Here is a 16,501-nt window from a genome sequence, read left to right as displayed (position 1 = left end):
AAACACTACTGCCATGGACCTGAAAGCCCCCCTTGTTTCTTTTCTTGCTCTCTCCACACATAGAGTAAATATTCTTAGATAAGGGAGTTTAACATTAAATAATTTCTCTCTAAATCAGATTTGTAATTTCAAATTACTAATTGCCTTTCTTGATTTGAGGTATATCAATATTTTAAATATGGGCTTCCCTGGTGGCTCAGTGGTAAAATATTTGCCTGCCAGTGTTTGCCAGTGAAGGAGATGTGGGTTTGATCCCTGGTTCAAGAAGATCCCCTGGAGAAGGAAATGGCAACCCACTTCAGTATTCTTGCTGGAAAATTCCATGGACGGAGGAGCCTGTTGAGCTACATACAGTCCATGGGGTCAGAGAGAGTTGGACATAACTGAGCGACTGAGCAACAACATTTTAAATCCCTTTCTTTTCGACATAGAAGATAAAGTAACTCGCTTTCTTTTGGGTTATAACTAGGAATAAAAAGTTAGCGGGGGTATTTCGAAGTTATCAATCTTGTTGCTAAGAACACAATGCTTGTAAATGTATTAATAATTTATTTCTTGCTACAGCCTTGCCTATATGCCATTTGTTTTTGTTATTATTATTATTATTATTTAGAGACAGATTGCCTTACTTCTAGTTCCAGAATCACCATAGACCAGTCACAGAGATGAAGATAATAATGACTTCTGTTTATTTCAAGCTTTACCTGGAGAGAAAGTCTAGGATAACTACTGACTTGGTGCTATCAAGCAGGAAAAAGTTGGTTTCATGATCTCCACCCATCTCTAGGTTGGAAACTTAGAGTTTTGTGGTCAGCACTCTGGTGGGTGGTTCATAATCTGCCAAGATGAAATAAGTTAGTGGGGAAACTGGTGCATTTATTTTAAATATAAATTATATTGCCTTAAGATATAAAGACTGTCTAATTTATTTGAACACCCTACTGATCTTGTCTTCTTTTGGAATGTTCAGGTATGGTATGATCCAGAAGGCTATCACTCCCTTCCAGCTTACCTCAACAGCCTGAATAATTTCCTCCTGCGAGTTAACATGTCAAAATATGATGCTGCCCGACATGGTAAAGTTATTTATATAGAAGCTCCTTGTCTTGAAACTCTTGCTACTCTCCATGTGAAAATGTGCATTAGATCCCATTTCCTCCCTGTGGCAGCTATTTTATGGTATTTAAACCACAGATCTTTAAAAGGACTTTGAAAGTAGTAACTACCACCAGATGGAACATTCTGGATAATCCCCTCAATTTCAGGTTAATTTAGCCTCTTAATTTATCAAGTCAGGATAATAATGCTGACTTTATACTTATTTCTGTTCTCACACCTTGTAGTTATATCTCACAGGAAAGCATTTTATAACTATTTACTTGTACATAGGCTAAAAAATAAAGTGATAATGTCAATAAATGTTATACACAAATCTAAATGTGAAAACAAAACTTCAGAAGTTCTACCAGAAATGAAGTGTTACCATTAATTGAGTACTTACCATAAGAACACATGCTTTGTGTAAAATATTGCTAATACTTAGCAGCCTCTCATGATGAGTGTTATTGTTTCCTACTATTATTTCTCTGGGAATCAGAAGTGGGATTTGAACCCAGGTTTGTTTGGCTCCTGCCACTTCATTTTCCCAATACTTCTCTATACTCAACAAAGTCAACTTTTGGAAGCTTCTGCGTAGTCTTTTTTAAAAATATTTACTTCTTTGTTTGGCTGCAGCAGGTCTTAGTTGCAGCACATGGGACCTGTTAATTGCAGCATGTGGGATCTAGTTCCCTGACCGGGGATCGAACCTGGGCCCCTTGTATGGGAGGGTGGGGTCTTAGCGAACAGGACCACCAGAGAAGTCCCTTCCACATAAGTTTTTTTTAAACGGTTTGGAATTCAAAAGAGGCTGATATTTTTTTCTAATTCAATTACTCTCTATTTCATCTTCTTAAGCCTTGCTCAGATTATTTCCCCATACAGATCCCCCAAAATAATAATAAAGATGGAGAAAATGGAGTAACATGTTTGCTTGCCAACAGTTTCTAGCCTAATAAATAGGCTAACAGACTGTTTAAAAAAGAAACGCTATTGTCTTCTCTTTCATTTCCCTGTTGTCGGGCATAATAGCATGTGCTGGGCGTTCTGGCAATTGTGGAAGTAAACTGTGGAGTCGAATACTCATTCTAGGGACAGAATCTTTCAAAGTCTTCATTTCTGAGAAAACAGTATTTTTCCCCACTGCTTTGACATTTTCCTAGCAGCAGGAACCATGAAGAAAATAATAAGATTGATAGATAGTACTTAGATCCAGAGCATCAATAAAGAGTGTAGTCAAAGTGGTAAATTAAGTTAAATGATGAGTAAAGCCAGGTGAGTCTAGCACAACCTGGTTTGAAATACTATTGAATGTTTGACTTTCACTAGGATGTCTTATTGAGAGCAAAAGATATTTGTTGCTGTGACAATATAGGAACCATAGAAATGACTAGGAAGAAACATTGCAAAGGTATGTAGGTAAGAAAAAGAGGCAATGCCACTTTGAAGAATCAACTTTTGAAACCTATACTCAGGTTTCATTTATTATTCGTGTTCTTTACCAAGATGAAAGCAGTCAGAATCACTCTGGATCCCGGCAGGCTTGTATTTCTAAGTTACAGAGTATAAAGACTTAAGAATTCTGGAACATAAACTTTATGTATTGACCCTAAAAAGAAACATTTTTAATTTAAAAATAAAGCTTAGCTTGAATTATATGTGGAGACTGGTAGTAGTGTGCCTTCTATTTTTTTTAATTAACTTTTCTTATATAGGCTTGTGAAAGTGGTAACTTTCTACCCTATCAGTAAGGAGCTTGTTTTCTTTCAAGGAAGAAAACCATGTCACCTTAAAATACTTTTATTATATTGTAATGAGTGTATGGGATATACCATAATAATGTTGTTTTTAAAAATCAGTTAAAATTGCCTCCTGCCACCTCCCCCTACTACACAAGCTGTTTTAGGTCATCTTTGTTGGATTCTACATGAATTGAGATTTTGCCTTTAGTTGTAAAATTGATTCTCTGAATTTTAACATGCTAATAAAAACCTTTTAATTAGCTTTCCTTTCCAAGTCAATACCTGTTATATTCATGTGGTTCCCTCTAGTGGTTAATCTAACTTGAAAATTCTGTTTTCTTCCCCTAGAATACAAATTTACTTGTTTTCACTAACAAATGTTGTACAACCAGTCTCTTCTCCAAAAATATTGACACACTGTTCTCTCTACCCTAATGTTTATTCTTATTGCATTACTAGCGTTGGTCAATGGGAAATTACTCATTTTAGGCTTACAAGTGTAGAAACTACAGAAAATGTGTTATTTTTCATGTATATTGTATATGGGGGGATAATTGACATTTTGAGATTTTATTAGAGTCAATAAGCATTCATCGACTAATCACTGTACTCAAGACTGTGCTAGTTGCTATAGAATCCACAGAAAAGATGGTAATGTAGATGCCAAACTCTGATAACTTGATGTTGCTGCCAAAGATATAGAAAAAAATTGTTCCCACAGCATTTTTCATATTGGAGTAAATGTATTTGTAAAGATTTCTCTGGTGAAATAGAGTATTTCTTGATTCTGAAATATCAATATAAGTCAGGAATAAGAGAAATGACTTCCCCTTGCCTATAGTATAATCCAGCAACAAAGTTTAAGTAGGTCCCAAGGAAAGTTGAGTCTCAGTAAAAGACAACTCATTAATTTACACAAAAGATAAGAAAGATGCATTCCCCCAATGATTTAATTAAAAGTATACATCAAATTGATTATTATTGCTGTTAGTTTCTTTGTTTTGCTTTAACTTTTATATATTTTTCTTCAATACAGAACAGTTGCAGATTTTAACCTTAAAACATGTCATAATCTACTTAGTAAAAATTATAAATTTAAGTTAATGGAAAGAATAGAGCTTTAGAATAATCTATATTTGGTACCATGAAACAGTCTTAATATCTAATATAATGAACATATACTATATAAGCAGTAAGTGAGAAAGTTCTTGCTCAGCTTTTGACTATATGGGGGAAGTACGTAAGAGATATCCTCACTCCTACCCCTACTGTTTCCAAAGTTACTCAGACATTCACATCGTGGCCCCTTGCAATACTTCCCAGCCCATCTGGACCCTGGCTAGACAGTATCTTCTTGGGAAAGGAAGGAAAGCACTGTGGTACCTAACTCAGAAAATACAACCAACCCTGGGAGGTACAAGTAATCTAGGACTATATCAGAATTAATCAACTACTTTTCTGGAGCCAGCTAGTTTCTCTGAATCCTTCTGGATCTTTCTGTCTCAATAAAAACCCCTCCAGAAACTGAAGCTCCCAAACTCTACTCCTGGTAGAGTTCTAAAGCGATAGGTATCTTAGAAGCAGTAAAGGAGGAGAAGGGATCCTTTCAGGCTGCAGTATTTCCCTACGATGACCAATGGCACAATGAAGGGCTGGGTGGAAAGTGTCTGTTCTTTAGGGGATCCTCATGTAACTGGTCTCCCTTTGACTTGTTTCTTCAAATGTCATACATTTCTAAAGTGCCATAATACAAACATACATATTGCCAGATGGAGAGAAGAAACTGGAAAATAATAAATTAAATGTAGTAGATGGGAAGCATGCTATATAAAAAGTATAAATTCTTATCCCTTCCCCCCAAATTCCAAGCACAATGTGAAAAATGGTTTGGGTTTTTTTCTGTGTGCATTTGAGTGCCATCAGTTGTATGGTATTGATGAGGCTGGGGTTGGGGGGCAGAGGGGATCATTTTATTTTAAAAGGTAATCACCAAAGTAAAATTCTTTTATAAGTATTACAGATTATTCATGTAAAAATTGGTATTTCTTTTTAAAATTTTTATTGGAGTATACTTGATTTATAGTGCTATGTTAGTTTCAGGTGTATTGCAAAGTGAATCAGTTATATGTATACATATATCCACCCTCTTTTTTTTTTTGAGTCTTTTCCTATATAGGCCCTTATAGAGTACTGAGTACAGTTCCCTGTCTGTGCTATACAGTAGGTTCTTATTAGTTACCTATTTTATACAGTAGCATGGATAAAAATTAGTGTTTCTGATTAACTGAATACATACTAATGAAAAGAACTGTCTCCTCTTTAAGGTATCATCATGTATAGCCATCCTTATCCAGGAGTGCAAGATCAAGAACAAGCCACGTAAGCAGATATATCTGGCCTAACGCCTTTCTCCTTGGCATATTGAGAAGTGCTGTAATTAGCAATCACAGTTGTATCTGAATGAATGTTAATCTAGAAGAGCTGGTAATATAAGTCACTAACTGGGATAAAAGGCAGTTTCTGAAAGCCTGTAGAGTGAGGTTGTGAAGTAGAGCTTGTTGACTGTAGCTTCACAGAATCTACTGCTTTTATAAGTCAAGTGCATAAGTGCTTCATCATTTCAACTTCCCTGCATAGCATTTAAGTATTGTATGATTTCTATGCTCAAGATCTATGTATCTCTCGCATACACCCCATAACCCCTGGAGACTCAGGTCTTTCTATCAAATATCCCTAGTCGATTCAGATCCCAGGGTCATAGCCGAGTCATGTGCAAGATATTATCCGGCTGCCTTGTAGGAAGACTTATTTGTGTCACAGCCAACTCTGGTACTGTTTTGTTGATGGTTTTTGCCGTGAATCTTCCTGGAAGGAAAAGAGTTCCCCAAGCTTACGTGTGCTCTCGTCTCCCTATTGCTCACTCCAGAATGAGCAGCTTGATCGATATTTTAGTGGCGCTCTCCATCCTGATGGGCTACTCTGTCACCACTGCCAGCTTTGTCACCTACGTTGTACGGGAGCATCAGACAAAAGCCAAGCAGCTGCAACACATTTCAGGCATCAGTGTCACCTGCTACTGGGTAACCAACTTCATTTATGACATGGTGAGTCACTCGTCTTTGCAAGAAAGACAGGACTGATTTGGATAGTTGTTGTACAACTGCTAAGTCGTTTGTGTCTGATTTTTTGCGACCCCATGGACTGCAGCACAACAAACTTCCCCTCCTTCACTGTCTGCCATAGTTTTCTCAAACTCGTATCCATTGAGTCCATGATGCCATCCAACCATCTCATACTCTGTCGTCCCCTTCTCCTCCCCTCAATCTTTCCCAGCATCAGGATCTTTTCCAATGAATCGGCTCTTCTCATCAAGTGGCCAAAGTATTGTAGCTTCATCTTCAGCATCAGTCCTTCCAACAAATATTCAGAGTTGATTTCCTTTAGGGCTGACTGGTTTGATCTTCTTGCAGTTCAAGGGGACTGTCAAGAGTCTTCTCCAGCACCACAGGGGAAAAGCATCAATTCTTCAGTGCTTAGCCTTCTTTATAGTCCAACTCTAGAAGACAGGTTTTTGTTTTTTTTTTTTAAAACAAGTTCACGCTTTATTTCTCAGGCATCCTGCTGAAAGCTGCTAGAAATAGGGATCACAGCTTTGACAGAGGGCAGGGGTGGGGGAGACCACTCTCCTCTGTCCATGGAATTTCCCAGGCAAGAATACTGGAGTGGGTTGTCATTTCCTTCTCCAAGAAGACAGTTTTATGTTTGAGACTTATTTGTCTCAGTTTGTTCAGATTATTACCACAAAGACAGAAAATTAAAGGAAAAAAAATTCACATCAGGCTTATATTCATCCAGTGGTTGGAAGAAAGAGAAATCCACCTGCCCTGCCCTTATCTCCATGGTCTGAGGACCTTATATCAGATTCCCCAGGATACTTGTTAGAATGCAGGTCACTGGTCCTCTCTCTAGACTCATGTGATCGGTATCTTGGGAGTGGAACCTGGAAAATATGCTCCAACCCCTTCACCAAGTTATTTTAAGTATGTTGAAGTTTGAAATGAGAGAAGCGGAAGCTTAAAGCAAAATAGTCTTGCCTAGTGGCAACACATAAACAAGCTTATAAAAATTCAATCCAATAATATGAAAAATCTGAAGTAATAGCCTCTGCTGAATGACACATTAGAGAAGATTAATAGGGAAAATAAAAGATGAATTTCATTGATAACTCTCTTATTTGCATAAATTGGTCTCAAAGTTCAGATGGCTTTTCTTGACTCCAAATGTGCCAACCTTGACCAAATGCCTGGGATGGGTATGCATTTGCCTGGTAATTATGGCAAAATTGTCTGAGTTGCTGTAAAGACCATTGGCTTGAAGGACTGAAGAGCAATTAACTGCCTATCCATTTGGTTAATGACTCTAGTGAGGTCTGAAATGCATTTGCTGTAGAAGTCAAATCTTAAAAAAAAAATGGTAATGACTTAATAGGAGCTTTAATGTGTCAAGAAAGCTTAAGTGCACACTCCTATGAAGGGCTACTTACTACTCAGATTCTGTTGTTATATTTCTGGTGCTCATTCCAGTATTAGGACAATTTCCTCCCTAATTAAATTCCCATCTCTTTCACTGTGTACATCTTGCTGCAAACTCCTCAGCATTTACTGTTTCTCTTGCCAATGAAACACTGAATTCTTTGTTCATATCCCTGTGATTCCAAGAATGTGTAGTACCCACCATCCTGCTGTTTTGCACAGTGGCTCACACTGATAACCAAGCCTTAGAAATCGGCCATCTGAGAGAGTTCCAGCATTCAAAATAAAATAAATGTTTTGAGGACTGACTCTAATACCAAGATACCTGGCTGTTTTATCTTTTTCACTGAACCTCTGTCACCAAATGATCCCAAGTCTCAAAGTCTGGAGGCAGGAATGCCAGGGACTCGGAGTCTCTCTATAAAGATGGAGACTAGCCTGAACTCTTATGGCAGGAGATGAATTCAAGAGTGACATCAATGTAAAATGAACTGAACATTACAAGCAACAAGAACATAGATAATAATTCATTTCTCAAAGTGTTTCTAGGTCAATTTGTTACAGTTTTAAACTAGATGGGCTATCGATTCAAAAAAAGAAAAAACTTGCCATGTGTTAAACGTTGTTTTACATATTCCCATAGGCCTTCTACTTGGTGCCTGTAGCATTTTCAATTGGTGTCATTACAATTTTCAAGTTACCTGCCTTCTACAGTGAAAACAACCTTAGCGCTGTATCTCTCCTACTTCTGCTGTTTGGGTAAGCTGCAGTGAAAGAAGAATTTACAGAATTAAATGCTCCTAGATGCAAACCTAAATCTCATTAGCTAATTTACAAATGTCTTGGGGTTTCATTAGCCAAGAGTAATGATTAGCAATATATTACACTTGCTAGTCCATAGTTTGTAAAGTGTAATACTTGTGAAAATTAATGTTGTTATTAATAGTATACTTATTATTAATGAGTACTTAGTGGGTGCCAAATGTTACACTTAGCAATTTACATTTGTAATTTAATTTACATCAAATGGACTCTTTAAAATGATCAGAAAAATGTATAGATGTGTGAATTTATGTGTTAACAAATTGTGAGTATATATAAATATATATGATGTTAAATAGTGAATATATTCATGTATATTTATTTTTATTATTATGAATGCCTAAGAACACAGACATAAAATTGTTTCTGAATTAGGGTAATTAATAGGAGCGGTACAATTCAATATCAATACTTTAGAAGCAGTTCTTTTTGCCCTGAATGCATGAGTAGTATCCATTTAGTTAGCAACTGTAGCTGATGAAGGATCTCTTTGTCTCTAGTTTTACTTCTTTACCCCAAAGGTTACTCAAGTGTTTGCTCAAAACAGGATATGCAGTTTCTAAGCATGCTCTGTCTTCTTAGCTAGCCAACAATGATGTCATTTTTTTTCTCAAATTTAAATTATAATGCATATATCTATTAAACTCATATTTCCATCCAAAAAAAAAAATCTTGCCTGGGTGAGGTACCAGTATTATATTGTTTAGTCTCTCAGTCATGTCTGACTCTTCATGAGTAAAAATTAATTTGTGGTTGTAACAACTACTCAAGATTCCTTAAAAGTATGCTTCATGATTTAGTCATATGGTGACATTATAAAATACATAACATCTTTATTGTGGGGGTAAAAAAAATGTGCGCTTCAGTTTTTTTTTTTTTGGCTGTTGTTAAAAAGAGAGAAAAAAGAGGTCTAACCACAAGGCTTGACAACTCATCCTAATGTTTATTTTCACTTTGGAACACCATCTAAGCTATTTTTTATTTAGTAAAAGAGTAATCATGGTATGATTTTAATTCTTAGTATTATTAATATAAAGGTATGCCACATTTTCTTGGATGTACTTGCTGGCTGGGTTCTTCCATGATACAGGAATGGCTTTCATCACTTACGTCTGCATCAACCTTTTTTTTGGCATCAATTCCATTGTTTCCCTGTCGGTGGTGTACTTTCTTTCCAAGGAAAAGCCTAATGATACGGTAAGGTCCTTTATTAGTCTGCTAAACTTCAGTGATTGCTTCAACATGTTCAAGGTGGATAGATTTTTTGTATTTCACATTTTCTAAGTAGAATAGAGGAATTTAATTTGATTGTATCAAACGTAGTGGAAGGGAAACTACAGCCTTTAAAAATTCTTTTTAGAATTTTTAATTTAATATCTCTGGTTGTATGTATCTAGTTTAATGTCTCTGATTATATTTTTTGGTGAAACACGTGCATCATTTTATTGTAGAGTACCAAGCAAGGAGTCGAGTCAGCTAATACTTGAAGGGCCTAAATTCCCCTGGTGGCTTCCAGAGAAGGGTTTTTAAAGACAGGGTGAGGGAGACGATGTTGTGGGGTATGTGATCAGCTCATGAACATTCTTCTGATTGGTTGGTGGTCAGGTAATTGGGGTCAATCTCATCAGCCTTTTAATTCCAGTCATCTGGGGTCTTTGTGCTTGTGGGCAGCTTACAGGTTGACTTCTACCACCTGGTGGGGTTTCAGTATCTACAAAACAGCTCAAAGGATTTTGCTCCCTGATTGTATTTATGCAATGACAAAACTATTGACATTTGATAGGGCTTGAGTAGGGGAATGGAGATATTCAGTCAGATACTTTGTATGACACTGGAGAAATCATGCAGCCAATCAGTCAGCTAAACTTCTTATTAACAAATTGTTATGGTATGGTAGGGACAAAGACAACATGTCTTAGTTATATGACTATGAGTTAAGATTCATTTGAACATCCATAGAGAAAAAACCTAACTCATTCCCTTTCAGTCATGTATTGGAATCTACTTCATTATAAGCATCACTTTCCATTCATAGCTAACAATTATGATTAGTGAGAAGGGGAACCCTAACAATGCTGGACAATTGAATGGAAAAGAATAAAGAGAAAATGAAGTAAGGAATAGACAAGCATACTCCAGAAGGAATAAGAAAATTCATGAGCTGCAAGTGGTTGGTCCCAAGTGTAAATAGCATGAAAATGTGCCATTTGCTCCTCTTTGAGATAGGTTGTTTCTCCTTCCGTATCATTTTATCATTTTATTCCCTCTTCAAGTAGGAATTACCTTAGTTTCAAAACTTTACTAAATCCCTCTTTACTCAAGCACCTACCTATGTGTTAGTTGCTCAGTCATGTACAACTCTTTGTGACCCCATGGACGATAGCCCACCAGGCTCCTCTATCCATGGAATTCCCCAGGCAAAGATACTGGAGTGTATAGCCATTCCCTTCTGCAGGGCTTTCAGTCCCAACCCAGGGACTGAACCTTGGACTCCCACATGCAGGCAGATTCTTTATCACTTGAGCCACCCGGGAAGCCCCACAGATACTCTATCATACCCCAGTACCCTTGCTATTACTACATTCTGAAGTCCCCAGGGTTTGACCTGATACTTTAGACCATCTCAAATATATATATATAATCCTTTTCTGCTTTTATTTGGTAATAAATCTACACCATTTGGTTATAGTAAATGTTTATATGAAAATTCAGCATGTACATGCAATAATTACCAATCTAGATAAGCTTCTCAAATTTCAGTATTTATCTACATCTAGTTTCAAATTTTCATCAATTTGTTGGAAACTTAACACTGAACTTTATTTTTTTTCTCTCTTATTTCAGACTTTAGAACTTATTTCTGAAACCCTCAAGCGCATTTTCCTGATTTTCCCACAATTCTGTTTTGGCTATGGTTTGATCGAACTCTCTCAACAACAGTCGGTCCTAGACTTCTTAAAAGCATATGGAGTGGAGTATCCAAATGAAACCTTTGAGATGGATAAACTAGGTGCAATGTTTGTGGCTTTAGTTTCTCAGGGAACCGTGTTCTTTTTCTTGCGACTTTTAATCAATGAGTGGCTAGTAAATAAACTCAGGTAAATACAATGAAAACGGTGTTTGACATCCATGACAAAACTCAATTCAAAATGTTCAGAGAAGGGTCAATGGTCTAAGCTTTTCCATTAGTGAAATGGAAATGTTTTGCTCAAAAAACTTTAAAAGTTGTAGCACAATTCACAGTCTCTTTCATTCAGTAAATAGTTCTCAAGCCTTACTATGGTTCTGCAAGTATTGTAAAATGAGGTAGTAAAATTAAATTAGGCCAGTTGTTAGCCTAAAAGAGATCAAGATTCAGTGGTAGAGAGAAAATATGTGCAAAAACAGAAGATACAGTATTTGAGTTGTGTTTAGAAGGATAGAAGGTAGAAGTGGGAAAAGAGAATTGAGTGTGTAGATATTAGCAATGTATTCAGAAAAAGAAGATTGAGTAAAATGATGACAGAATTATAAATAAACATCATTGACCCAACAATTCTATTTCTAGGAATTTTCCCTACAGATATGCTAACAAATATGCAGAACTATGTATATATAAATTTGTTCATCATAGTAGCCATTCCTAATAGCAAAAGAATGGAAATAACCTAAAGGTACTACATTTGGGACTGGTTAAATAAATTATGCTCATAATTTATAAGTGAAACACTATGCAGCCATGAGAAAGAATGATGCAGTTCACTATGTCATATTTGGGATTACTTCTAATATTTGTTAAGTGAGAAATGCAAGGTTCAGAGCTACATATGAAGTATATTACCATTTGAGTTTTTAAAAGGAAATATATTTTTATGCATATGTATGCTTAAACTATTTCTAATTATGAACTTCTGCTAAAAAAAACTGTATGTATTTGAAGGAGGCTTTTCACTAAATATTCTTTAGTGCCATTTTAATGTTAATAAATGAAGTGCATGTATTACTTATTGGAAATTAAAATTTAAATTAATAAAAGGAAAGATAAGAACAAAGATAGAAAAATTGGGGTGAATATTTAAGAAATAAGTAATAAAATTTGATTAGAGCATAGACTAAATATAATGAAAAAGTAGGAGCTGAAGCATGGGGTTGAAAAATTATGGAGTATACTGATTGCTTGGTTAAAGAGTGATAGCTTGGACTTTATTCAATAAACTAATATTAATAGTAGCACATTGAAGTTTTTTTTTAACAGAGACCAACAGGATCAAATGGTGCTTTAGGAGCTGTGATTTTGTGGAGGTAGTGCAGATTGGAAGGAAAGATTCAGAGACAATGGAGGAGTTTGATGTTCCTGGATAAACCTAAGTGAGAAAAAAAATGAAAGCCTGTGAGGGTAACAGAAACAAAATGATAAATAACTGGCTGTTTTTAAGATATTTCCAATATTAGGATGCTGACTGCATGAGTGGATTTTAGAATGGGGAAGATTCAAAGAAAATATCATAATCGGAATCTCTAGGGATGTCATTAAAAGAAACAGGGACATTGGGAGGAAGACCTAAATTGGTTTGTTGGTTTGGTTTTTTTGGTGTTCAGTAGACAAGATACTGAAGTGGGTTTGAGATTTCTTAGAGTTTTCAGGACTGATAACCTTAATATACTGGCCAGGTCCTAGATAAGATATTCATAGTGAAAAAAAAAAAGACTATAGAATAACATTTGTATTATTGATGACCAAAGAATAAATAGGACAAACTAAAAAAAACAGTGATCATTGATCATGGTCTTGTAGGTGTTGAGTCCTACTAATGACTCTGGTCTCTCTGTTAGGAGTAACTTTCAAACCCAAAATAAAGTTCCTTGTTACTGAAATTAAGATTCTGACTTGTAATAGGGAATCTGTAAGTATTTAAGTCATTGAAAGCAAAAGCTGTTTCTCAAATATTATAACAAATATTATAAAGAACACCCATGCTAGTTTTTAAGTTATTTAGCAAAATGCATGAAAAATTTAAAACAAACTTGGCACACTTTTGTGAAGTGAGAACTTTTAAAAAGATGTCAAAACCGAGTGGTGTCATTTCAAAATTACTGATGCAAAATCATCGGGTTTATTTTTTAGACTCTTCTTTAGAAAATTTAGCTCTTCATCTGTTATTGAGACAATAGATGAAGATGAAGATGTGCAGGCTGAAAGATTTAGAGTTGAGAAAGGTGCAAATGATTATGACCTGGTCCAACTCCATCGTCTCACAAAAACTTACCAACTTATCCACAAAAAGATTATAGCTGTAAACAACATCAGCATTGGGATACCTGCTGGGGAGGTAAGGAACAATGTTTGTTTCTAACTATCCTTTATATGGAGGAGGAAATGGCAACCCACTCCAGTGTTCTTGCCTGGAAAATTCCATGGACAGAGGAGCCTGGCAGGCTACAGTCCGTGAGGGTTGCAAAAGAGTTGGATATTACTGAGCATGCAGGCATGCACGCACCCTTTATGTTGACTTGGTAAGTGACAAAAATTTTACCGTTCCTTAATTTTTTTCTATAAATATGAAGTCAGCCTTTAAATATTTTGATGGATTCTATATATATAATTTACATGTGTCTAAGTGTTACTTATCCTGTAACCCTCCCCTCTTGGCAGGGAAGACTCACCATATCCTGATCCCCTTCCCAAGTTACTATCCTTCTTGAGTGGACTTTCAGTCAAGAAGTCTGTTCAGGGAGCTCTTTTCAACTCTTAGTTTTTAGGCCTCTTGGAGAAGGCAATGGCAACCCACTCCAGTGTTCTTGCCTGGAGAATTCCAGGGACGGCGGAGCATGGTGGGCTGCCGTCTCCGAGGTCGCACAGAGTCGGACACGACTGAAGCGACTTGGCAGCAGCAGCAAAGACAGCATACAGAAATCAGTTGTCAGAACTGAGGTCCTAGAATTGCATTCATATTCATATTATTGCTGTTTTCATAGAAGCAGTAGGTAAGACAGTTTTGAAAGCAGAAAGAGAATGTATTTCCTGTTTTGCTGAGGCGGGCTGCAAACTAAACGCATCAAATTTATTCAATTGGATAAAGAGATTATTGCTTCAGTTGCTTATTTAGTAAAGTTGTGATTTTGTGTGAATAATTTTAAATTTATAAATACCATTACTTTGTCAGGTTAGCATATCTGCTTTATTGGATATTCTATCATGTCTCACAGAGGCGTGCTAGAGTATAATATGTAAAAACAAGTCCTAAGTATATACACAAATATTCAGATGGTTAAAGGAAAAAAAAGATACTTAAGTACCCATTTGTTTTAAAAGTGAAAGCTTTATCCAATGCCAGCAAAACACTGCAATAGCCAGTGATTTATTTTTCTTGATAATTTATTTCACCCAAGGAAAGGAAGCAAAGAGATATAATAGTAACTTGTCTTTGGTTTGAATTAGTTTACATCTTTTTTTTTTCTCCCTCAAACTAGTGCTTTGGACTTCTTGGGGTGAACGGAGCAGGAAAAACCACCATTTTCAAGATGCTGACTGGAGACATAATTCCTACAAGTGGAAACATTCTGATCAGAAACAAGACTGGGTATGAAAAACAAGTGCTTCAAGTTACCAAACACAACATAATTAAATTAGAAAAAATAATTAAAGTGAACTTTTGATGTTATTTTGTGGTTATATTATTAAATCCTTAGGAGAAAACCAGCTACTCAAGTGAGTAGAAATTTTTTAATTTTTCAATGTGACTATGATGGTGGGATCATTTTATATCTTTTTACCAGACTCACCAATCACCACAACCCAAACAGAACTACCCTCTGAACATCTGAGGGGCTTCCCAGGGGGCACTAGTGGTAAAGAACCCACCTGCCAAAGCAGGTAGATGTAAGAAGTGTGGATTCGATCCCTGGGTTGGAAAGATCCCCTGGAGGAGGGCACAGCAAGCCATTCCAGTATTCTTGCCTGGAAAATTCCATGGACAGAGGAGTCTGGCAAACTGTAGTCCATAGAGTCGCACGAAGTCAGACACAACTGAAGTGACTTAGCATGTACACACACGCAGCATCTGAGGGCTAGGGAGGAAATGTCTTTAGAAAGTCATTCATGTTTTTGATGCTTTTTATTCAGGTCTCTGGCTCACGTTAACTCTCACAGCTCATTGATTGGCTACTGTCCTCAGGAAGATGCTTTGGATGACCTGGTAACCATAGAAGAACATTTATATTTCTATGCTAGAATACACGGAATTCCAGAAAAAGATATTAAAGAAGTGAGTATAAGTGTGAAGAACTAGTTTATTTGAAAACCGTTTTTGCTTATGCTTCCCACCTACCCACACTCAAGACCAAGCTGACATCTGGAAAACTGACAATTTTCTCCTGACAGCGATAATGGAAGCAGTATTAGCTTGATTGTGTATATATCATAAACACACCTATGAACTCAGCTTTAGAAACATCTTGGCCCATATTTGTTCCATTATCTTTTAAAAACTGTTGAATAAAGAATAAGATTTGCCTTAAGCTCTGGATTGAGCCTTGGTTGGTGATGCCTATATATCTTTTAGTGTTCAGATAACTACTGAAACATGGGATTACCTACAAAATGGGCTTCCCAAGTGACTTGTGGTAAAAAATTTGCCTGCCAGTGCAGGAGAAACAGATGTGGGTTAGATCCCTGGGTTGGGAAGATCCCCTGGAGGATGGAATGGCAACTGAGTCCCATATTCTTTCCTGGAGAATCTCACGGACAGAGGAGCCTGGTGGGTCTAGAGGGTGTCAGAGAGTTGGACACAACTGAGTAGTTGACTGGGCATGTTCAAAATGCCCAAGTAAAATGGAATAGATTCCAATTTGCTTTTTGAAATGTGCTTTTGTACCTCACTACAATTATTTACCTTTTTAATGGAAAGACTAATCTTTTGGGCAGTTTTCTCTATTTTTGCAACCCTTGGGGACTTCTTAAATCCTCCTAGGATTCCACTATTTGCCAGAGCTATTTAACTACTGAAATAGCCACAAGAACCCAAGATTCCTAAGTTAATACACTATAGATTTGATACTGGGTCATTTTTAAATAAACTTAAAGCCTTTGTGACAGCTCACCCCACAATAAGAAAAAAGATGAAACAGTGATGACAATCAATAAGAAACCTGCCTTGTAAAGGGATGAATTCTGTTTTAGCTCTTCGAAACTTAAAAGTAAATCCTGTGTCAATACAGCAGAAAGAACCATTGTAAACACATACACACATACAAGCACATGTATTGGGGGGAAAAGAAATCCCATTTATGAATGAGCCTCCATGGAATTGTGTTTATCTTTAAATGAAC

General features: G+C 36.5%; 1 protein-coding gene across 1 annotated transcript in view; it reads left to right on the top strand.

The window, feature by feature from the left end:
* ABCA12 (ATP binding cassette subfamily A member 12) overlaps nucleotides 1–16,501 on the top strand; it is a 205,250-nt gene that overhangs the window by 176,600 nt on the left and 12,149 nt on the right. The window contains exons 39-47 of the mRNA XM_069578281.1: nucleotides 971–1,076; nucleotides 5,165–5,219; nucleotides 5,767–5,944; nucleotides 8,016–8,131; nucleotides 9,232–9,391; nucleotides 11,039–11,292; nucleotides 13,299–13,503; nucleotides 14,645–14,754; nucleotides 15,297–15,438. Coding sequence (XP_069434382.1) covers nucleotides 971–1,076; nucleotides 5,165–5,219; nucleotides 5,767–5,944; nucleotides 8,016–8,131; nucleotides 9,232–9,391; nucleotides 11,039–11,292; nucleotides 13,299–13,503; nucleotides 14,645–14,754; nucleotides 15,297–15,438 — 1,326 coding nt within the window. The remainder of the gene's footprint in view (nucleotides 1–970; nucleotides 1,077–5,164; nucleotides 5,220–5,766; nucleotides 5,945–8,015; nucleotides 8,132–9,231; nucleotides 9,392–11,038; nucleotides 11,293–13,298; nucleotides 13,504–14,644; nucleotides 14,755–15,296; nucleotides 15,439–16,501) is intronic.

Source organism: Ovis canadensis, chromosome 2, assembly GCF_042477335.2.
Source record: "Ovis canadensis isolate MfBH-ARS-UI-01 breed Bighorn chromosome 2, ARS-UI_OviCan_v2, whole genome shotgun sequence".
Lineage (NCBI taxonomy): Eukaryota > Metazoa > Chordata > Mammalia > Artiodactyla > Bovidae > Ovis > Ovis canadensis.
The sequence above is the reverse complement of the archived record's forward strand: the minus strand, read 5'-3'. Positions and strand labels throughout refer to the sequence as shown.